Source organism: Oryctolagus cuniculus, chromosome 2 (genome assembly GCF_964237555.1).
Source record: "Oryctolagus cuniculus chromosome 2, mOryCun1.1, whole genome shotgun sequence".
Taxonomy (NCBI): Eukaryota; Metazoa; Chordata; class Mammalia; order Lagomorpha; family Leporidae; genus Oryctolagus; species Oryctolagus cuniculus.
Window position 1 is genome coordinate 81,626,111 of NC_091433.1, and position 23,641 is coordinate 81,649,751.

General features: G+C 37.7%; 1 protein-coding gene across 1 annotated transcript in view; it reads left to right on the forward strand.

The window, feature by feature from the left end:
- LOC138843146 (pro-neuregulin-2, membrane-bound isoform-like) overlaps positions 1 to 21,690 on the forward strand; it is a 69,185-nt gene extending 47,495 nt beyond the window's left edge. The window contains exon 2 of the mRNA XM_070068538.1: positions 17,988 to 21,690. Coding sequence (XP_069924639.1) covers positions 17,988 to 18,064 — 77 coding nt within the window. The 3' untranslated portion in view covers positions 18,065 to 21,690. The remainder of the gene's footprint in view (positions 1 to 17,987) is intronic.
- The last annotated feature ends 1,951 nt before the right edge of the window (positions 21,691 to 23,641 follow it).

Below are 23,641 nucleotides of genomic sequence, written 5' to 3' on the forward strand. Positions count from 1 at the left end.
GGCTCAAGGTTGGCCTAGCCCTAGCTGTTGCAGCCACATGGAGAGAGGATTCATAAATGGAAGATCTATTTATCCTTCTCAACCCCTCTACCATTCAAATAAATAAATACACTTTTAAAAAAAGATGATTGCCTGTATTTAATTGGGGATTGAGGACTGAATAGGTAGAACATATGGGATCTTCAGGGCACTGAAACTATTCTGTAGAATTCTAAAATGATAACTGTATGTCGTACATTTGCCAAAATCCATAGAATGTACAACACCAAGAGTGAAGTCTAAAGTAAACTGGGGACTTTAGATGATAATGGCATATCAGTGCGTGTCACTGACTGCAGCAGGCAAGCCACTGTGGTGTGGGATGTGGATAGTGAGGAAGGTTGTGCTGTGTGGGGACAGGGAGTACATGGGAGCTCTACATCCTAATCTGTTGCTTTGAACTAAAACTGCACTAAAGTATAACATTTACTAAGCAATGCCTTGATTTTTTTTTTTTTAGTTTAATGTTTAACAGTTGACTTTATTGAAAAGCATAACTGAAAGGTTGGCATAAGCAAGCATTTTTGATAGAATATGTAATTGTAGAGCATATTAGAGATTCCATTGCAGTTGAAGTTCTGGTCTTTGATTTTGACTAAGCTGGTTTTGGTCAGTGGTTCTAGAAGGATGATCCTTGAACTAGCAGCATCAGTACCAATTGGAATATTTGTAAGAAATATAAATTCTCAGAACTTATCCAAGACCTTCTAAATCCAGAGGGGCTGCTGTTGGTTGAATATTTGTATCCCCTCAAACATTCTTGTTGACATTTGATCTGCAATACAAGGTATTCAGAGGGTGAGGGCCTTTGGAGGTAACTCAATGATGAACCTTTGGAATTAATGCTGTACAAAAGGGATTGAAGGAACTAGGTGGGTCCCTGTTTTGCCTTTGTCACCTCCCCTTTCTTGTGAGAAGCAGAGTTGCACTCTTGGTCTTGGACATCTATCTTCTGGAACTGTGAGGAACTCAGAGTTAATTTCTTATAAATTAACCAGTCTCAGGTGCTTTGTTAGAGCCACAGGAACAGACTTGAGGGGCCCAGAAATCTGTGTTTAGCAAAGGCTACCCACATGATTATAATACACCCAGATTCTGAGAACCATTATCAAACTCAACCTTCTCATCTAAAAAATTAAACTAGATTAGTTTTCCTAAGATGAGATGCATATATTTTTGATTATGTGCAAGATATTTTTAGGTGACAAAGTATTTGAAGCTTTGCTTTGTATTTAAAGTTTGTTAACAAAATACAAATGGGCTACTACGTATAAATTCACTGATGTTACTGGCTTGTAGATGGCTCAGTTTTTTTTTTAAAGGAAAACAAAACATCAACTTTATGTAAAAACACTAAACTGACAGAGTAAGGTAAAGGATAATGTTAAAAGGGGTTTGTTCTCAAATATGGAATTTTCTATTCGATAATAGTGAAACTTAACGTGCTTGTATTTCTTACAGATTTGTCTTATTTTGCTCTCTAAAATTCATGCCAGTACATTAAAAATGTAGTCCATGCTGTCTGTACTGGAAGGTGAAAAGGTCTGTTAGTGTGCATTTGTATCAGTGCTCTTCTGTGACTTAGATGGAATCATGGCTAATGGACAGTGTGAACCATTCACATGCAAATCGTCAAAATTAAATATATTATGGAGAATTCAGTTCTGAAAGCACCATTTAATTTTAGATGCATTTTCTTTCTTTGACTACTTGTAATATTTATAGTGAGAAAGGCAGATGTTTTATAAAAGGAAATGAATGACATTTGGGGACAGTAACAAACATTTTGATAATTAGGGATTTATACTTTGAAAAAGTTTGCATATTATAAATATCAATGGCTCTTGTGGAGATAGAATTCATATTGAACAGTCTACCCACTTAAAGTGTACAAGTTTAGTAGTTTGTATATTCAGAGTTGCACAATAATCAATTTAAGAATTTTCATCACCCCCCACAATGCCCCATATCCATTATTATTAATCCCCATCCCTGCATTTTACCTTCAACCATAGGTAAACACTTATCTACTTTTTGTCTTTATGGATATTCCTAGTCTGCATATTTCATATAAATTGAGTCATATACTATGTAGTTTCTTGGACTTGTTAGAATGTTTTTAAGATTAATCCATATAGTAGCATGTATCACATTTATTCCTGAATGATACTCCACTTTATCAATAGAATGTTTTCTCTTACCATTCTTTAGTTGATGGAATTAGAGTTGTTTCCATTCTTTGCCTATATAAATAATGGTGCTGTGAACATTGATGTATACGTTTTTGTGTGAATGTAAGTTTTGATTCTCTTGGGTACTAATCTACGATTGGAACTGCTATGTCAGATGGTAACTATAAGAATTAAGGTTTTTTAAAACTTTTTATTTTAATAAAGTGCCAATTTTGTTTGTCAAAGATTTTATATAAAATACCTCTCCAAAATGATATTTTGCAAAAATCATTACTAAAATGTATATTTTTGAAAATAGCAGCTTACAAACTGCTATTTGACATTACAATTTATCATTTATCAAAATTGTCACATTCTTCTGTGACAGGTTTGACTATTTTCTTACCGTCTGTTGTCATTTAGCAGTTAACAAAAGGGGCATGGAATCTGCTTCTTGTACAGATGAAATTTGTGTTTTTCTGCATTGACTTTTACAACTAAATTATATGTTGTTAGAAACTAATGGTAGTTTTCTTTTAAAATTTTCATTTCAACAATAATAAAAAACATGTTTCTAAAATAAAAACATAGACGCAGACAGCACAAATGCTGACACTTTGTACTGCCCTATTTATTAATACTCTATTTTAAAAGTGTTAGGAGATACTTTATTATGTAATCAGATTTTATGTTCAGTCTGGTTATGTTTTAGTATTTGATTTTTGTCCTAACCTGTCACAATGCTTCTAAAAGGCTTTTGTGCCAAATTGGCTACCTTTTAGGTTCCTTTTTAGGAAAGGTCTTCAGGGTGTTCTTTCATATCTCCTTAGGAGGTCAGGTTTAATATCTTCCTGTCAGACAGGAATATTCCTGAGAAAAGGAAATGACTAGATGAAGGGAACAGTTGGGTGGTAGAAATCCAAGTGATAGCATAGGTAAAAGATGCCCCTCAGGGAGGAAAAGAAAAAACAGCAGTTAGATTTGAATGGATTAGATTTGTCTGTTGACAAAGTTAAGCCTGACATTGCCACACTAAAGAAAAATAAAAGGAATAGTAAGGCAACATGAGGCATTCATCATCCTGGTAAACAAAACAAAATATACCCTTATTTTCTGAATTTAGAACTGTGTAATTCTACAGATAGATCAGTGGGTATTTGTAAATGCAGATACGAAGCTTCTTCATTTGGGCTGTAAGAACAAACTATGAGCCATGGTCTGATGTATGGAATATTTGTTAGTGTCCTTGGGAACAACATAGAAGACAGGCAGAGAGAAATTGGGATTGTGAAAAGGGAAGAGTCAGGGTATTACTTCCTTCAGCCATATAATGAGCTTTAGAGCCGAAGGGCTTTCCTGTATAGTCTCCTGTTTAGCCAACATGGCTAGATCTTCATATACCTCCTGAATATGTCACTGGAACAGACTGTCCTTTAAATTTGGCATCCCCTGAAGTTCAGCCAATCATTGTTCCTAAAGGGGCTGATACCTGGGCCTGTCTTCTGACCATGTTCCCAACAACTGGGCTAAGAAGTTTTTCTTGAAGATTGGTCCATGTGGTTTTTCTACCATGTCCACTGAATGATATCCACTTAACCTTTACAAAACTTCTTAAAATACTTAGATTTTTTTAATTATAAAAGTACAATTAGAACTTAAACATACATTCAATATAGGAAGCATTAAATTCATTATGTAAACCTTTACAGTTAGAATACGTGTCTTACAGTTTTGGATTTTTGTGTCCCCCAAAATTTGTATGTTAAACACCCCAAAGTGAAAGTATTATGGTATTAAGAGACAGCTTTGGGGAGATGATTAGATCACAAGGGTAAAGCCTTCATGAATTACCTCAGCCCTCTTATAAAAGGATTAGCCTATTGAGCCGTGGGCAATGGCACACCAGGTTCTAGTCCTGCGGGGTGCCGGATTCTGTCCCGGTTGCCCCTCTTCCAGTCCAGCTCTCTGCTGTGGCCCGGGAGTGCAGTGGAGGATGGCCCAAGTGCTTGGGCCCTGCACCCGCATGGGAGACCAGGAGAGGCACCTGGCTCCTGGCTTTGGATCAGCGTGATGCACCGGCCTCAGCGCACTGGCCAAAGCGGCCATTGGAGGGTGAACCAATGGAAAAGGAAGACCTTTCTCTCTCTCTCTCTGTCTCTCACTGTCCACTCTGCCTGTAAAAAAAAAAAAAAAAAAAAAACAAACAAACCAGAAAGAGCTTGTTTGCCCTTTCAGTCTTGTGAGCACCAGCAAAAAGGAACCATCTGTGAGAAAACGGGTCCTCAGGGAATCTGAGTGTCCTGATCTTCAACTTCTCAATCCCCTGACTTCTGTGGTAGCCATCATTCTGCCTGTTACCAAAAGTGTGGTCTGTGTTCCTGGTGCTTAATCAAAATTATAAGGAGAAGGTTTGAAAGTAAAGCAAAGAGAAAGGTTAATCTATGGCTAGATATGGAGGTAGCTGTCTTTGATCTTAGGAACCACCGCTCTCCTGAATTGAGAGTGCTCTGGGGGTTTTTAAGGATGCAAGAAAGGAGTCGGGATTAATGACAGCAAAGTTAAGTATAGCTGCATGTTGGCCTTTAGCTAGACGAAAAATGGCTGGTTGAAGTCTTAGTGGTTATCTGGAATGGTTATGTGTGTAGCTCCTGTCCAAGTTCCTGGTTGGTCAGCAATGCCACACTCTTCAAAGAATGCTTATGAAGGCCAAGTGGGCTTCAGTATTTCCTGCCCTGGGCCTGGAATTCTCCTGCTTAGAACTGGAATTCTAAATTAGAAGTGGGTGATATCCGGCCCTTATCCAGCCTGTGAAATCATCTGGTCTAGGCCTGCCATGGCAACTGCAGGCAGGACTTGAAATTCAGTAAATTTATAGTAGGCTAATTTGTAAGTGGATACTTTTGTATGGCTCCAGAATGAGACTATAAATACTCAAGTGGCCCTTGGCAGAAAATAGTCCCCTTTGCGCCCAAACAATACTAGACTGTAAAGTGTTATCTGATTATAAGCTTGTGGGGCTCTCAATTCAGTGAACCAAGCTAAGGGAGGACGGCTAGGGGAGCCAAGGGCCTGATGGCATTTGGCATTCAAGGGCTTGATGAGGGGCTTGGATGCATACTTACCCCAGTAAACTAGTGAAACAGTAGCCTTCTCACAAGTGTGTGATAGTGTTCCTACCTCCCCTTCAGATAACAGTAAGGGAGAGGAAGAGAAAAACCAAGTAGTAGAGGTTCCAGTGTAGTACATTGTTGTAAGTTTAGTACTGTTGTTCCTTAATTTCAATGGTATCTTCAACAACAAAGTTCAGTAAGAATAGGTATAGGCAAAGCCACTTTGCTTAGAAAAAAAGATTGTGCGTTGTTTATTCTTTGCCGGTTTTTCCATGATAGCCTCTATTGTAGCACTAATGAATGAATGTAATAATGATTTCCTTGTATGTCTACCACTATTCTGGGAGATCTTTCAAGGTAGGGCTATGTTCTTTATATTGCTGACCCATTCAATCAGTATTTGTTAATAGTTACTATATGTCAGTTATTCTGAACATTTGAAACATATGAATAAAATCAAAAATTTTCAATTCTTCAGTGGGGGGAGATACCCTATATATGGAGGATAATGAATGGAAAAGTACTAGAACAGGTCAAGAAGAAACATGAGTGCCAGGATCATGGACTGTTTGTAATTTTAAATAGTTTGTAGGAATAGGCTTCCTTAGGAAGATATTTGAGTAAAGACTATGAGGACTTGGAAGAGTTGGTCATGTGGGTAACTGGGACAATGTTGAAGGCACAGGGAAGATCCACTATAAAGTCCCTAAGGCAGGAAAATCCCAGGAGCGATCAGGAACTGCAGCAGGAGATTGGACGCTTTTGGCTGTGCTATACAGTACATACTGAAGTGGAGCCAAGGGTGGGGGCAGGGCGATACAAGAGAGAGCTTATCAGAGTTGGACCAGCGTGTTAACAATGACAGTTACTGGAAGTTGTCAGATTCTGGATATGTTGTACTTTGAAGATATGGCCAGTAAGATTTATTAATGGCTTGGCTGTGGCACATGACAGAAAAAAGATCAAATATGCTTTCAAAGTTGGCAGCCTGACTTGTTAAAGGAATGAAGTTGGCATTAACGGAAATAGGAAGGCTGGGGAGGAGAGTCTTGTTAGAGAAGATCTGGACTTAGTGTTGGGCATGTTAAAAGTTTGAGGTTTTATAGGTCATTCAGCAGATGATGACTGGGCAATTCTGTAATGAATCTGGAATTCAGAAAGAGGTCTACAGTACTTACATGGGAACCATCTGGGGCTGATGGTGTGCAGCAGGTTAAGCCACTGTTTGCAACACCAGCATCCCATATTGGAGTGCCAGTGTGAATCCTGGTTGCTCCATTTTCAATCCAACTTCCTGCTAATGCACTTGGGAGAGCAGTAGAGGATGGCCCAAGTATTTGGACCCCTGCCATTCACGTGGTATAGAACTGGATGGAGTTCCTGGTTCCTGACTTAATGAGTGAACCAATGGATGGAAGATCAAGATTCATATTCATTCATTCTCTCTCTCTCTCTCTCTCTCTCTCTCTCTCTGCCTTTGAAATAAATATATCATAAGAGTGCCACCAGGGGCCAGTGCTATGGTATGGTAGGCTAGGCCATCTTCCACTGCTTTCCCAGGCCATTAGCAGAGAGCTGGATTGGAAGTAGAGCAGTCTGAGACTCCATGCTTGTCTCCTACATGGGTAGAAGGGACCCAAGTACTTGAACCATTATCTGCTACCTACCCAGGAGGAAGGGCTAAAAGAAGGGGAGCAGCTAGGACTTAAACTGGTACTCTAATGAGGGATGCTGGTATTGCAAGTGGTAACTTAACCCACAGAGCCACGTCATTGACCCCGTGGATTTTATACTTCAGGGTAAAAAGTTAAAGCACTTATGAAAATGTACTTACAATATATCTGAGAAAATATGGTTTAATTGCATTGCATATAGCACCTTAGGAAGGAATTAAAGAATAGGCTGTGAAAGTAGCTATAACTTGAGTCTAAGCTTGAAATTTGACAGATTGGAAGAATAAAAAGAAAAGGGGCTCACAGACTGAGTGGGATGAAGGTTCTGTAGCTAGGACAGCTACTACACTTGACTCAGTAGTTCACTTATTCTTTAAGGTGAATTTCAGTTTGGCTGTATTGAGCCTCACCTGTACATGAGAAGTCGGGGCTTTCTCTACAGCACATAAGCTTTGGGGGCTCCTATGTGGCTGAAGCAAGGAGTAATATGTATGTGAAATTTGAATTCTGAATAGCAAATTACATTTTAACGATGGTCATCCTAAACAAAATAGCTCAGAGTTCTAAGACTATTTATTAAAATAATAAATACTAATTAATTCTAGAGGCAGAGAAGGAGAATACAAGGGAGGATGCACTCTTATCCAGAGAATCACTACTGAAATGCTGGCAGTGGTCTGGAAGGAGATGTGGGATTGAAGCTAAGAGCCAAGGACAGTATGTTAAGGCTTTCATAAGTTTTTTTGTTAGCAGGAAATTGGAACCAAGGACTTGAGCTGACAGTCAAACCCAGGCACCCAGATGTCTAGAGCAGGTATCATAAGTTCTAGGCCAAATGTGCATCCCAGAAACCTGGTGTTAATGAGAGTTTGAAGAATCCCTGAAGATACAACCTGGATTGGGCAGTTTCACACAATCTATTCTGTATTTAATCTCAGGGAAGTCATGTAAATTACATTGCTGCATCTTGTTTTTGTTTACTTTAGATGTGAACCTGTAGAAAGTCCATAGTTGCTTTCCAGGTCAAATCCATGGTGATGGCCATTGTTGCTGCACACCATTGGTTCTCTTTTTATTTGCTTCATTCAGGGGCTTTGTCACAACTCCTCATTTTTTTTTCTCCAGTGTGATTTCAAAACCCCAAGAAAGTGGAAAATAGCTCATTTTGTTGGTGGAGGGGGTCCTTGATCCATGCTATGTAAATTCTATAATCTTTGGATGTTGGATGATGATGGTAAATAAATGTTGCTTGAAAAGTATCTGTCCTAAAGTACTTGGAGAACATACAGAAGGCATTATAATTTACATTTTCAATTAAAGCATAGGGAACTGTTTACAACAAGGGTATAGAAGTTGATGCTGTTGTTGATAGTGTCATGTGCTAGTTATAGACCTCGTCTTACAGTAATTTGTCTGAAATGCAGTTAAAAAAAAAGAATGCCTAGCACCATAGCAACCTCCCTGAAATGAGGCATATGCTGTTTCTAAGACTCACAATATGTTTTTCTGATACTGTGTTTGCTCATAAACATGTTTATTGTAGGTGCTGTCTGAGGCAGGGTCTGTTTTCCTATAGAAATCCTCTCTTGAATATAGTAGTTTCTGGTTCCTTATGTGGAAAAAGGAAGCTCTTTTTGACCACTTTGGAGAATTGTATACTTTGAGGGAATGATAGCATAGTCAATGGCTGGTATGTGTCTTTACGGCTTAGGACTGTTTTGTCATCAGCTGACCTAGTTTCAGAACATGGGAACATCTCCTGTTTTTGAGGTAGGAAGAAACCGATAGTTAAATCTGTATACCACAGTTACACTTTGCTGATAAATCACCTTATTCTGTCTCTTCAGGTTGCTGTTTATGTTGGAAACAGCATTCAATATGGTATCTGCCCTGGAGTCACACTCTGGTTTTGCCACTGAAAGCTTTAGGGCTTGAGCACAACACTTAAGTGAATCTAGAGATTGATAAATTCCTAAATTGAAACATACATTTGAGATCCTTTTGATGTCACAGAATGTAATGTTTGCTGAATGCTCGCATGTATAGACAATCCTGTAGCGCAGAGGCTTCTAAGTGGTAAGGGGTGGGGTTGCTTTTGAAGAAGGGAAAGTGACATGAGATGGTCCATTTGGGCATACATGTTACAAAGAAAACCTCTGAAGAGGCAAATATTCTGTAAACATGAACGTGTGGTCTTGCAAAGCAATTCTATTACAAAGAAAGCATTATTTCAACAGATCTACAAAGGATATATCGGTACACCAGAAAGGGCAAATTCTGGCCCCTTACTAGTTTTGTTTTGTTTTGTTTTGTTTTTTGTTTGTTTTGACAGGCAGAGTGGACAGTAGAGAGAGACAGAGAAAGGTCTTCCTTTGCCGTTGGCCCCGACCGGGACTAGAACCCAATGTGCCCGCGCTGCAGGCAGAGGATTAGCCTATTGAGCCGCGGCACCGGCCCCCCTTACTAGGTTTTATGGACTGGAGGAAAGAGGCTTTACCCAGTGATGACAATGTTACGGGTGCTTCTAGAGTACTCTGTGATAGTGTCAGGTCTTACACAGTACTTGATATTTGGGATCGAAAAGGATTGGATTCTGGGATGAAAAGGATACCTGTTTCCTCATCTAATCCTAATTGAAACTGTATAAGCCACATCTGATTTTCAGCTTTCCACAGTTGGGAAAACTTGTGTTCTTGTAGATCTGTTGAAATAATGCTTTTTAAATAAGTCAGTCAACTGAAACCTAGAGCCACTTGTGCATTTTTCTCAAGGTCTTCAGCAAGATGGTCGATGAGACTAGAGCTGTTCCTGACTGTAGCCCAGGGTTTCTTCCATTACTGCACCCCACCTCTCTGAGTGTGCACAGACAACATGTGTTGATAGGTTTAGGTGCATGGTTTTATATATTCCATGTTTGCTAATAAGAAAATCAGTTGCATATTATTACTGGTATAGTACAGTGAAGTTAAGGTTATTAGTATAATCCACTCTAGTTTCCATAACTATTTCCAGGTTATCCCATTTTCTATATAGATTGGCTTTGAGCTGTGAATTGAGTGTATTAAATAATAGGATCCAATTCCATTCAATTTTCTAAGGTAAGCTAATCACTGAACCAAATTCAAAGCCATTATATTCCAAAATAGAAGCTATATATTGTTGTGTAGGAGATTTTTCAGTGCAAATTCAATCACTTGAGACCAATACTCCTGTAACTTCATTTGAAATCCTTTAGATGGTAAAGCTTTGGTAGCCTTAATTTCTTTCTCAAAATAACTGTTAAAAGTATTCATAGTCTAGCTTGTGTGAGTTACACACCTTAATTAGTAAAGTTAGAATGGCTATTTGGGGATTTTGTAGAAACTTCAGTAATAACTAAAAGTGAACATTTCTCCTTTGTGGTGATCCTGTGAACAACATTAAGTCAGTTTCTACTGTATACCATCTACTGATGGCCTCACAAGTGTCTTAAAAATACATACATGTGTATATACATGTAGATGTATGTGTGTGTTTTCTAGGCATTGTTGATAGGGAATTGCTTTGGGTGAGAGGGCCTCATTCCCTCTGCTTGGAAAGGAGGCTGGATCAGGAAAGTGGAAGAGTTAGTTTTGGAAGGATATCTTTAGTGCATCATCTTCTTTCAGTCCTTGCCAGTGACTTTATTCCCAAAGAATTGATACAGGACTCCCCAAATCTTTCAGAAGGCACATGAAGTAAATATTATTTAGCAGCATCTGGGCCTCTTTGGTAATGTATTTGGACTCTGAAAATGGCTGTAATATATGTAGTAGAGGAATACAAGACGTGTGCATATTGAGTTCTATTTCTCTCCAACTTGTATTAGTTACCCAAGAATTTCAAGGCTTCTGAGTGGTTGCAGTACTTCCATTGCAGAAAGTAGATGCGGTAGAGAATACAACATGTTGACACTGTTCCTACAGTGCTCTGGATAGACTGATATCATCTAGACTTCCAACCTGGAGTCTACTGCCGTAAAAAACTGTATGGTTATAATTTCCCTCCCCTTGATTTTGTATTTCAAAATATTTCAAAATCAAGGTATTTCCTTGACTTTGTATAACAGCATTTCTTTCTTACACAGTTAAGTATCTCCTGGATTTTTATTCTTTCAGTTGTGTTACAAGGCAGGCAAGCTCAAGCTATACACAGTTTCTCTCATGACAAGGACCAACTGTGATTTATGACAATTTACAGGATGCTAGTGAGTGGGGAAGCTGCATTTTTAGACAGCAAGGCTATATTCTTGGGCTTAGCAATAAATAATATGTTAAATCAGTATCAGAGTGTAAAAGACAATCCTTCACTGAGAATTTGGTTTTACTGAAGCATTTTTAGGCTGATTTTCTATGATGCTCAGCTGATACTGGAGGATCCTTCAAAATGTTCATAGAAAATGTGTTACAAAAAGACTGTTCATGGATTTCAGCATATTTTGTTATCAAAATAAACTTGTTTCCATTTTCCTCCAACTTGAAGTTCCCTCCTATTGGTACGAGTATGCTCCAATCACTTTCAATTTCAATAAATACCTCCTGCAAGGTATTATGCTGATTGGAGGGAAAACTTTCATGCTATGTAGAACTGGAGAGGTAAAACAGAAGGGGAGAATGTTAGTGTGAATCTTATATATACTTCAATTGACTAGAAATTATTAGATAAAAGCACATCTTTTCTTCAAAAAGTTTGGGCTATTTAGCCAGCAGCGTATAAACTAAAGATGAAAGGAAGATGTGGAAACATTGACTTACTCAAAACATTAACTCCTTTTTTCACAAAATATTCCTAAAAGCCTTTACCATAATATAATACAGAACAGCCCAGGGTTTGGCTTTTGGTGCCAAGGATAAACAATTTGTGAATAGCATAGACACTGTTAAGGCACAGATTCCTTCTGAACTCTGAAGGCCCACCAGTCCTTGAGACAACTTTCATAAATGTGGGGAGAATCGGTCTTCTCACTGGTGAGGACCCAGTGACCTCTGTCATGGTAACTACTGTGATAGAACCTGTGATGTATGGATGACAAATCCTTTAATATTGCCAACAGGGTTGTTGTTTGTTGATGTATATGCAAGAAGTCCTTTATCATCATATTCCTTACATTCCCAGCTTACTGAAAAGGAGTGCGGAGTTAATGAGACTGCTTTTCCCATTACCAGAATTCTCAAAACAAGTTGATCCAATCAAACATTGATGTCATTAAGTCTTTCAAAGCATTTTTGGAAGCTTTTAGAAACTGGCTACTTTTCTTGACCTCTATAAAGCAGGTTGGTTGTACTTCATGTCTAAGTCTCTATTTCTGAAAGGAAGATCCTTCGAGTCTTATACAGCTTTGCAGTGTGTGAGCTGTGTGGGAGTCTCCCTGAAGCAAAATCAGAAAAAGGTGTTACTTTCTTCCTGGTTTTCAGATATTAATTGTCAAATCTGATTTATGCAAACTGATGTATGAAGAAATGTATAATTCTTAGAGGAAAAGGGACCCTGTGCCTGAAGACTTGGGTCCATTGATAGATAGAAGCAGAGGTGTCTCCCAAATAAAAACTGTGGCTGTTAGCAGAAGGGGATGTGAATACTGGGAAAACAAATAACAGATACGCATTTCTTGAAGGTTTATGTGGCTTTTTAGAAATAAACAAGAAGCATGCTCCACTTTCTGCTCTTAATCCTCCTTAAAGACATCATCCAGTTGTAATTGACATTGCTAGTTCTTTTAATAGAAAACCTCTGTGGTCTTTGAGAGTGAGGCCCTCTGCAGCTCTCTCGTAGGCAATTTAATGTGTAAATAAATATCTTTTCACGAAAGAGAGCTGGTTCAGCTCTAAGAAGCAACCTGCAGGATGTGTTAGGAGTGAGGGGAGGGAGAGCTTCACTTTGGGTGTATCTGTGGACGTTGGGGAGGCAGCTTTACTGTGTCGTATTTACCCTCATCCCTATGGATGGGAATTGTGCTTTTAGCATCCAGGGGACATTCATGGGAGTCTTCTGGTTGAGTAGGTCAGGAAGGATGCTCACATGAGTACTTGATTCACTGTCTCTAGTTTCTGGGCAGCCCAATATAGCAACGTCTGACCACCTGAAATGAGGATGTTTTGTGTGCAGTTAGTGAGATGGCATCTCCTCAGTTGTATCCAAAATAATTCTTTCAGTTTGCTGTGGACTGGCTGTTTTTTTGGCTTTGCAGCAACATGGATACCTGGCATACTCGGACATCTAGACATGAAGGTGTCTTCATGCTGACATAGTGTCAGTTGGGGAGAAATGAAATGAAGGAGACGAAGTGAATTGCTATATGGTGCTTGATAGGAAAACAAGCATTAGAACTTTGGTTCTATCCAGAGTTCTGCTTTAGTGCACAAAATTTCTCAGACCAAACTGTGTTTTCCTTTGTCATCCTTTTTTCCTGGCATTGAGCAAGCCTGAAATCTATTAATGCATGTGAGAAGTTTTAGATTGCAGAAGCTCATTCACTGTGGAACTAGGCAAGGTGAGGTCTGTGTGGGTGGTTTGGGTAGAGAAAGGATGAGGTGGGTCATTCTAGTGGAATGGGGGAAGTTTGCAAGTTGTAAACGCTTTCCTGAAGTTCGTGAATGGACGTTGGGTTCTTTGTCTTCTGTATAGCTTGTTAACAGATAGGCTATTTTGCTGCTGAACTAATAGTTTCATGAATCAGCAAGCAGCAAAGTAGTATTAGTTTTGTGAACTTGGACATTCTTCATTGCCAAAGACTTGATGGATTCACATCTTCCATGTTATCTCTCTAGAGGCTCATCACACACAATGATAGAAGATAGAAGGGATAGAATGTTTAATCTTCTGTGTACCTCAGTTTAGGGGGGAGTACACTTGGTCTAGTCCAAGTAATTGCACTTGAAATAAAATTACATATGGCAAAGAGGCTGTCTTTTCTTCCCCTGTCTCTAAACCTAGGGTTATCCCCACATGCCATTGTATTGACATTTCTTTCCCTTGTGGGACCATGTTTGTAAATCCAATAAATCTGCTGAAGGATTATTTTTCTGTGCAAGTCTTGCAACTTTATTTGCATGAAAAGTTTTAGAACATACATAATTCAAACTTCTCTGTTTAATATTAATGGAATTTCTTTGGTAGAAAATTATGTGAATTTATATTTTTCCATGAAACCCATAGCATACAATCCTGAAGTTCAGTTGTAAGTTGAGGTGGTATGAGCCCTGGGTGAGGTAGACAAAGGATGGAGAGTTAGGTAAGGGAAGGAGAGAATGATTTTTCTCTGAGGAAGATGAGAAAATCACCAGATTTTATTTCATGACAATGGATATGATTTAAACACTTAGTTTTGGTTTCCTTTGAAGATGTGTTTCCTTCCCGCCACCCTCTCACATTTCTCTGTCCTGATACTACAGAATAAATTGAAGGGAAAAGAAAATCATGTACTTATTTCTTAGAGCAACACTTCTTAAGCTTTAATTAGCATGCAGATCACCTGGATTTTTTTAATATTGATTTATTTATTTGAATGAGTTAGAGATTTTCCACTCACTGGTTCATTCCCTAAATGGCTACAATGGCTAGGGCTGGGCCAGGCCAAAGCCAGAAATCAGCATCTTCCACATAATAAATAATAATAAATAAATAATTTAATAAAATAATTTAATAAAATAATTTTTAAAAATTTGTGGATTGAATTCTAGGGTTTGTATTTTAGTTGATTGGTCTGTAAGTACTTTTGTACCAGTACCAGGCTGTTCTGATTATAACTGAACTGTAGTATGTAATAAAATGTGGGTTTTGTGATACCTCTTGGTTTGGTTTTTGTTTAAGGCTGGACAGATGGGGACAAATTCTTTTAATTTCTATTTGTTGTGAAAGGTCTTTATTTCACTTCCATTCATAAATGAGAGCTTTGCAGGGTCCAGTATTCTAGGTTGACTTTTATTTTTTTTAATTTTTTAATTTTAACTTTTTTTTGACAGAGTGAACAGTGAGAGAGAGATACAGAGAGAAAGGTCTTCCTTTGCCGTTGGTTCACCCTCCAATGGCTGCCGCGGCCGGTGCACCGCGCTGATCCAATGGCAGGAGCCAGGTACTTATCCTGGGTCTCCCATGCGGGTGCAGGGCCCAAGCACTTGGGCCATCCTCCACTGCACTCCCTGGCCACAGCAGAGAGCTGGTCTGGAAGAGGGGCAACTGGGACAGAATCCGGCGCCCTGACCCGGACTAGAACCCAGTGTGCCGGCGCCGCAAGGTGGAGGATTAGCCTAGTGAGCCGCGGCGCCGGCCCCTAGGTTGACTTTTTCTCTTAAGACTTGGACTATGTCTCCCTATTCTCTACTAGCCTGGAGAGTTTCTGATGAGAAGTCTGCTGTGAGTCTAATTGGAGATCCTCTGAAAATAATCTAATATTTCTCTCATGCACATTTTAGAATATTCCTTTTACGTTTTAGTGTAGAAAGTTTGACTACATTGTGTCATGGTGAAGATCTTATCTGGTCATGTCTATTAGGAGTTCTATGTGCTTCCTATAATTGGATAACCCTTTTTTAAAGTTGGAGAGGTTTCCTGTAGTTAGTTCACTAAATAGGCCTTCCAATCCATTATTTCTTTCTACTCCTTCAGCAACTCCTATGATCCACATGCAGAGTAACCTTATGATCATTCTTTTGAATTCCTTTTCAGGCATTTGATCAATCTCTTTGTCTTCACATTCTGATATTGAAGTGTTGTGTTCCTTTGCGGGAGTCATGCTGTTGTATTTTTTTTCCTTATTTCTGCATTCATTTCTAGACATTTGTGGAATACTTTATTTCTCAACTGAAGTGTTTTATCTTTGAACCATGCCTCTTATTGTCTGCTTCTTTAGTTAATACTCAGAGGCATATGCTGGGTGGGGCCAGGAATCTCTGATCATTGCTTAAGTATAGGGTGAGAATGCAGGTGACATAAAGGGGGCATGGTAGATGTCCTGTATTGTCAGCAGGGGAGAGAGTATGATCATGCTTGGAGTAATCACAACCTCAAACTTTGTCCAAGGTGATCAGTGCCTGGGTTTAGCCTCCAGTGGCTACATCTCTCACCTGTGCTGGCAACAGGAACTGCCCAAAGGATCTGGGCAGTCGTCAGTGTGAGCATGGAACGATTACAGTGACTCATCCAGGCAGTCAGGGAGCTCTGAGCCTCTGACACCAGAGTGATGGCCCAGAGATCCAGCTATACCCCGTGCTCTGTTTAAAGTCCAGAGTATTTCCACAGTCATAATGTGCAAGGCTACTACAGTCATGGGGAGAGGCTCTGCTCTGAGCCCCAATGAGCCTGCCCCATCCATGGAGAGAGCAGACATTCCCAGATGATTCTGATGGATACAAATGTGCTTACTTCTGTCTCCATGGATTTTTTTTTTACTATTACCATTGAAGGGTGAAAACATTGTAATACTAGCGATCATATATTCTCTGTATCCCATTCTCTTAAGGGATCTGCAAAAGGTGAATGTTAACTTCTTAAAATATTTCAGTTCCTGTATAACTTTTGATCTCTGAAAATTTGGTTGATTGCTTTCAAAGACTGGATAAATGCATCCTGTACATGGAGGCTTCAATAAGTTAATGGATAATAAAATAAAAAGTGTGAATATTCCGTGAACTTTTTGACCCCTCATTTATTACTTTTAACTGTTTACAAGACCTCCAATATTGATAGGCCAGAAGTATGTTTATAGTTTTGAGAGGTTTTGGCTTTGTGTAAAGGATCCATTTTGTTCCGTTAATCTTCATAAATCAATGAGAAGTGTTCAAAATTTATGAACAAGGGTTCCAAAGAGGGATATTTAGACACAATATTTAGGTGCTAACATATTAGGTTCTTTCCAAAAACATACAGTTTAAGTATAAAAAGGTACATGAGTAAGAATCTTTGGGTCAATGCATATCATGTTGTAAGATCTCACATAGAATTCACATATGTCTGCTACAATTTTGCAACATTTCCAAAAGGAACACACTACGAACACACTACGTCTACAGCTCTCACTTAGAACTTAGAGAATTTTACCCATTTTATGTGGAAAACTGGAAAGGAACAGATGTTTATTCCCATACTAAAATTTTGAAGGCCAACAATTAAAATAAACATGTCTCTGCCAAAACTTGAACTAAATTAAAAAATTTAGCATATAAATTAAAGCTTACTTAAAAATAAATTTATCAAGGAAATACATTTGGTTTGCATTACTGGTTTCAATTATTCTGAAAAGGCTTTTATTTTTATGGAACACTGAGGATGTTAAAGTTTGAAACAATTTATTGGACAGTTGCACCATTTAAAATGAGTTATGAATGTCTGGCTTAAATATATGAACTATTAGCACATAGTTGATGGGTTTATAGGGAGATGTTACAGCAACCATTATCCTCTAGTTTAATGTGTATTTTCTCAGGGGGCTACAAGAACCTGGTCTGTAGACTTAAACCAGATAAAGCTGTAGGCTGGGGATATTTAAAATTCTCTTCTCCCCTATTAATTTGTTCTTGCTGGTTTGAATCTGAATTTTGAAACATGGTCAGTGAATCATTTGTAGTCAAATATTCGTCCTCTGTGCTTATTGCCACAGAAGAGAGAGGTTGTTTCCTTTGCAATTTGTCTACTCTCACTTGTGTACAGTGTAGTCTAGTTTTTTTTTTTTTAAACATTCTTCTCTGTAATTCTTTGGCCTGTAATATTCAGTAATTCCTGCTATCTGTGCTTCAGTTTACTGTTTGTACCTTATTTAAATCAATCTCTATTCCTAATTATCCCTCTTATTCAACTAATCCAAGGATCCTTCTTCATCCAACACATAAGATTTACAGAAAATCATTTCTTGGCTTACGTTTGTCCATTGTTCCTAGAGAGGTCCAGTCTGATCATCAAATATTTGTCTGAAAATAGAGGAAGGCAGACCTGTTTGATAACTTTTTATTTAAAAGATTTATTTTTATTTATTTGATCAACAGAGTTACAGGGAGAGATGCCTTCCATCCACTGGTTCATTCCCCAAATGGCTGCAGTGGCCACGGCTGTGCCGTACTGAAGTCAGGATCCAGGAGCTACATCTGGGTCTTCAACGTGGGTGCAAGGGGCTCAAGTACTTGGAACCATCATCTGCTGCTTTCTCAGGCTATGAGCAGGAGCTGGATCAGAAGCGGAGCATCCGAGACTTGAACTGCTACCTGTATGTGATGCTGGCAATGCAGAATGTGACTTAACCTGTTACTCTACAATGCCAGCCCCTAAGAACCCTTTTAATGACTCTATTGTAAATGTTTTTAGCTAAAACATGTTAAAATTTTACCAGTTCATCAGATTTTCTCTCAATTACTCATGCTTCTGAAATGAAAAATGCTGAACATAATTCTATCCTTCCAGATAATTTAGAGTGATGTTATGTGGAATATAGATAGTGATGCAGGGATTCTACTAGACAGGTAAGGTATTAAGAACTGTATGTTCCTGTCTTAAATGAACTCAGTTCTATCTTTTTAATTTTTTTGTACATGGATTTTTTTAGTACTTTCATATTTTTCTGTTGCTTTCATTGTCTGACCTTACTGCTTTAGCTGTCTCTAAATTAAAGTATGTTCCTTTTTATGTAATTTCCTAGTTTGTTGTAGATTGGTAAAACTTAAAGAATTTTAAATATGTCAAAATAATAGACTGTGAATAAGGCCTAAGGAGCTCATAAGAGGACATGAGCTGATGGCACTATTTTTTTGTCTGCTTGGATATCTTTATTGTATGCTTATTTCTGAATTCTTATCTATTCTCTGTATAATATAGAATATCATTAAGTAACTTCCAAATAAGGTTTGGAGCACTAGGGGATGTTTCTGTAATTTGAATTTCTATAATTTGTAATTTTGGTAAAGGTATGGACAGTTGTGATGTTTTGATCATTTCAAATAATACTCTATGTTGTGTTTTTTTTTTTTTTTTTAAGATTTTTATTTATTTGAGAGGTAGAGTAACAGACAGTGAGAGGGAGAGACAGAGAGAAAGGTCTTCCTTCTGTTGGTTCACTCTCCAAATGGCTGCAACAGCCGGAGCTGCGCTGATCCGAAGCCAGGAGCCAGGCACTTCCTCCAGGTCTCCCACATGGGTGCAGGGGCCCAAGGACTTGGGCAATCTTGTGCTGCTTTTCCAGGCCACAGCAGAGAGCTGAATTGGAAGAGGAGCAGCCGGGACTAGAACCGGCACCCATATGGGATGGTTACACCAAAGGCGGAGGATTAACCTACTGTGCCACAGCACCGGCTCCGATGTTGTGTTCTTCTAATCAATGTCCCTATCAAATCTTGAAAGCACACTATACTCTTGACTCTTGTTGGTTGAGAGATGGGATCATATTAATTTCTCTAACCAAATATAGTTCTGGTAGCTTTTTCCTGACTCACCATAAGTACCCACATATTTCCAGTTTGTTGTTGTAAGAGCCCTAGGATGTTTAAATACATAATTCACAGAACCTAATGCTACATGGTGAGAGCAGTTTGGTTAAGCCTGGAAATGTCGGCTCTCCTCTGCTCTCTGGCCTTCCATCTGCATAGGCCCCCTTCTTATTGCCTCTCACCACTGTAGGACAAGAGTTGTGATAAAGTTGGAAAATAGTAATTTATGGAGAAAGCCTGTGATCTATGCTTTATGAAAGTAAATTGTAGAAAATTAATGTTGTGACAAGATGATTCTATTTTGATGAATAAAATCATTGAAAAGCTATCAGGCTCTACTGTTTCTTCACTGAAAATTTTTTTCTCTGTATTCTACATTTGTATTCTTGGCTTTCTTCGCAATTAGTCTTTACTAAGAGTGATAATTAGGGAAACAGGATTTTGTCCTACCTTGTGAAGAGTAACAGCACTTACCGCTCATTTTTTCCATTTTTAAATCTATCTGTCTTAATATTCTGCTTACAGAAATTTCCACACAACTGTGATTCCTACTTAATAACAGTGGTAATATAATGCCAAAATAAAAACAATTTTAAAGTGGTTTTATGAGCCCCAAAGAACAATTGCTTCTCTAATGTCTGAGTTCAAGTATATTTTTGAAGTTAAATTGGATTTATATTTTTTTCATATTCTCAAATTCCTAAGAGCAAAAGCATAATTTAAAATTGAATTTTCACTTTTAACTTTATAAAGTGTTTTGCAGAGATAATACTGTGTTGATATGGCTCAAAAAATCTAGATGAGTAAGGGAGTATACAAGGGTATTGCAAAATGTTACTCACTGTTTGAATTTCAGGAGCAAATGTTTAGCCGAGTGGTTAAGATGTCTGCATCTCTGTCAGCATGCCTGAATTCCATTCTTGGCTCTGATCCCAATGCAAACTGTGGGAGGCTCAACTAATTGGATTCTATCACCCACGTGGGAGACCTGGGTTGAGTTTTCAGTTCCTGGCTCTAGCCCCAGCCCCAGCCCAGCCTTGGCTGTAGAGGGTTTTTGGGGAATGAGCCAGCAATTGGAAGCTTTGTTTGTCTCCTGAAAACCAAAGAGCTAAGTTTGTTTAAAAAAAAATCTTCTAATGTAAAAAATGTTTTTATAAATATGGAAAATGAATAATATGAAAGAACTCTAAATAGATTTAAAAAAAGTTTGTGCTGGTACAAAAACAATGTTTAATTCCATGTTTCCACAGACTTCTTGAAGTACCCTCATAAACTCACAATAAAAAATTTTCCCTCTTATGTCCCCATCTTGCAAGCTCACTCTACTCTCCTCCCCCCAACCCATGATCACGGTTATTAATTTCTCATGTGCCCTTCTAGTTTATGCATACACAAACTAAAATCATAGATTATTTCCCAACTTTTGACAAAATGTATATTTTACAAATATTTAAGCCTATTAGTTTTTTTGCCTTTACATGATATACCTTGAAGTTAATTCATATTTTTATAGCTTGTGATACTGCACTGAAGTATGAATTAACTTCAAGATGTATTGTATATATAAAGTATAAAATTGGAATTACTTGGCCAGAGTATTTAAGTATTTGAATGTCAAATTGTCCTTTATAGGGGTTGTGTTAATTTACAGTGCGTATCTGAGAGGACTTCTAAAAGACCATGAAAGTTTAGCTAAAATATAAGTTTATTTTGGTGCAAAAGAGTTGGAAATCTATGAGAGATATTCATAAAGTTTAAAAAAAGAATATTAAACTATGCCTACACTTTCAACATTTTTGTACCAAAATAAACTTGAGCTTTAGTCTTTCCATGAACCTTTAGAAGTGCCGCTGAGTTTGTTCATTTCACCTCAGCCTTACCAATAGACTATATTAACCTTTTGAAATTTGCCAATGTGATAAATTAAAAGAATGTATACTAGAGAACTTTAAACTGTTTATCTTATGTGAAAAATGCTCTACTTCATTCATAGTATTTTCTGTATTCATCATTTCTCTCTTGGTTATTGGAGTATTAAAATTTATTTCTAGGGGATTTCTGTGTTTTTCTGTGATATAAAGTGAAAATCTAAATTTTTATACATAGTTAAAAAGAGCTCCTCTGTTAGATCATAAATTAATTTGCCTGTTTTTTCTGGCAAATTTTTTCTTAATTAACTCACTTAAATCCTTGAATCATTGGATTGTCTTATAATTGTTTTTTTTCTTTACATACCTTCTTAATTTTTGAGTGGACTACCTTTTCCCCCAGCTGAAGTGAAGTGCTACTTTTATTAATATATTCTTTTCACTGAGTTACTGTTTTGGATTTTTGCCTGTCATTTATCAGACAGTTGATTAGTGTGCTGGTACTGAAGGATACTGAAACTTTAGAAATTCTAGACATTAAAATATAAACTACATTTGATACCTGAAATTGCCAAATAATCTGCTTTTTTCTGGATTTTCTTATTTCCTTATTTTTTCTTAATGAACTTCCAGATTGACTTTTTTTTTACTCAAAAGGTGGATTGCATTACATTTTATAGTTAATTTTAAAGCAATTTCGTGTTAATTTGTTTGGAAAATCATGTTATTCTAGGATTTATGCATGTTTTCTTTTTACAGTATCTTGCAGTAGTGCTTCAAATCTTAACTATTGCATATTTCTTATCAACTTTATCCTTTGGTGTTGAATCCTTTTTTTTGTTAATATTAAAAATTTCTATATGGTGATTTCTAATCCCATCTTATTGTTTGCAGTTAATTATCTTTTATTTTCTGAATATACAATCATAGCTTCGATATCAAATAATGCTCTTATTTTCCCTTTCCAATTTTGGGTAGCTCTAAGTTGATTATTGCTTATTTAATTGTTTTGTATGTAGAGACAAGCTTTAAGTAATACTGGTAATAATAGCCATTTTTATCTGGCTTTTTACTTATGGGACAATTTGTAATTCTTTGTCTTGAAGCATAGTGACAGCTTTTGTTCTGAGTTTAATATAATTTGTTACGTTAGGGAAGTATCCATCTGTACCTAATAGAGTTGTAACTGGACATGTGAACATTTCCTTAAGACCTGCATTTCTCATGGAAGTGTGGCCTTGTGATGAATATATGCCTGTGTTAATGCTACTGCAACATATGTGAAGTGATACACAAATTTGGGTAGTTACTTGGAAAAGACAAACATACTTGCTTTTTAAAGCCATTTTATTGTTGGGTCTTTTGTTAGACTTGACCTTTGTCCCCATGAATCCAAATTTAGTGCCCCCCCAGCCCCGATTTTCTTTAAAGTGACTTGTTAAGAATCACTTTTTAATTCTTTAAAATTTTTTAACTCTGTTTAATATTTATTTTTTTATTTGAAGGGCAGAATTAGAGAGGCAGAGATCTTCAATTCGCTGGTTCACTGCCCAAATGGCCACATGGCTGGAGTTGAGCCCATCTGAAGCCAGGAGCCAAGAGCTTCTTCCAGGTCTCCCACATGGGTGCAGGAGCCTGAGGACTTGGGCCATATTCCACTGATTTCCCAAGCCATAGCAGAGAGCAGGATCAGAAGTGGAGCAGCAGGGACTTGAACCAGTGCCCATATGGGATGCTGGCACCACTCTTTACCTGCTATGCCACAGTGCCGGCCCCAAGAATCACTTTCTGCTTTTATCAAAAGTCTTTTTTTGTCTGTGGAGTTGATCTTGTGTGTGACTCCCTAGATAGATTCCTATAAATTATGTTGATGGTTTTACAGGATTTGACCACTCCCGTTTTCTAGCTGAGCTTGATTCTGATAAATTGATACTCTTACCTAAGATTTGTCAGGTCTTTTTGTACTCAGCCATCTTTATCAGATTTGTCTACGTTCGGGAATTCTCTGAAACACTGTAATTCACTCTTCTTGAAAAGTGAATTTTTCCATAAAATTTCCAAGGCCTAAAGGTTTTAGAGTGTTAACACCTGGTACTTTTCTATAGTTCATTGTTAACAGCAGACTGTTGAGATTTTCTGTGTCTCTGGTATCATATTTGGTGAATTGGTCAATGATACTTCCTTAGGAAAGCACTTATTTCATCCATATTAAGAAGCTATTTTGCAGAGTTAAGTAAAATACCCTGCTTGTTTCTATTCCTGTTTCATGGCTTTTCATCCTTATTTTTGTATTTGTGTTGTGTTTATATTTCCTTGATTAGTTGGTTTAGTTTAGCTATGCTTAGGCATTGAATT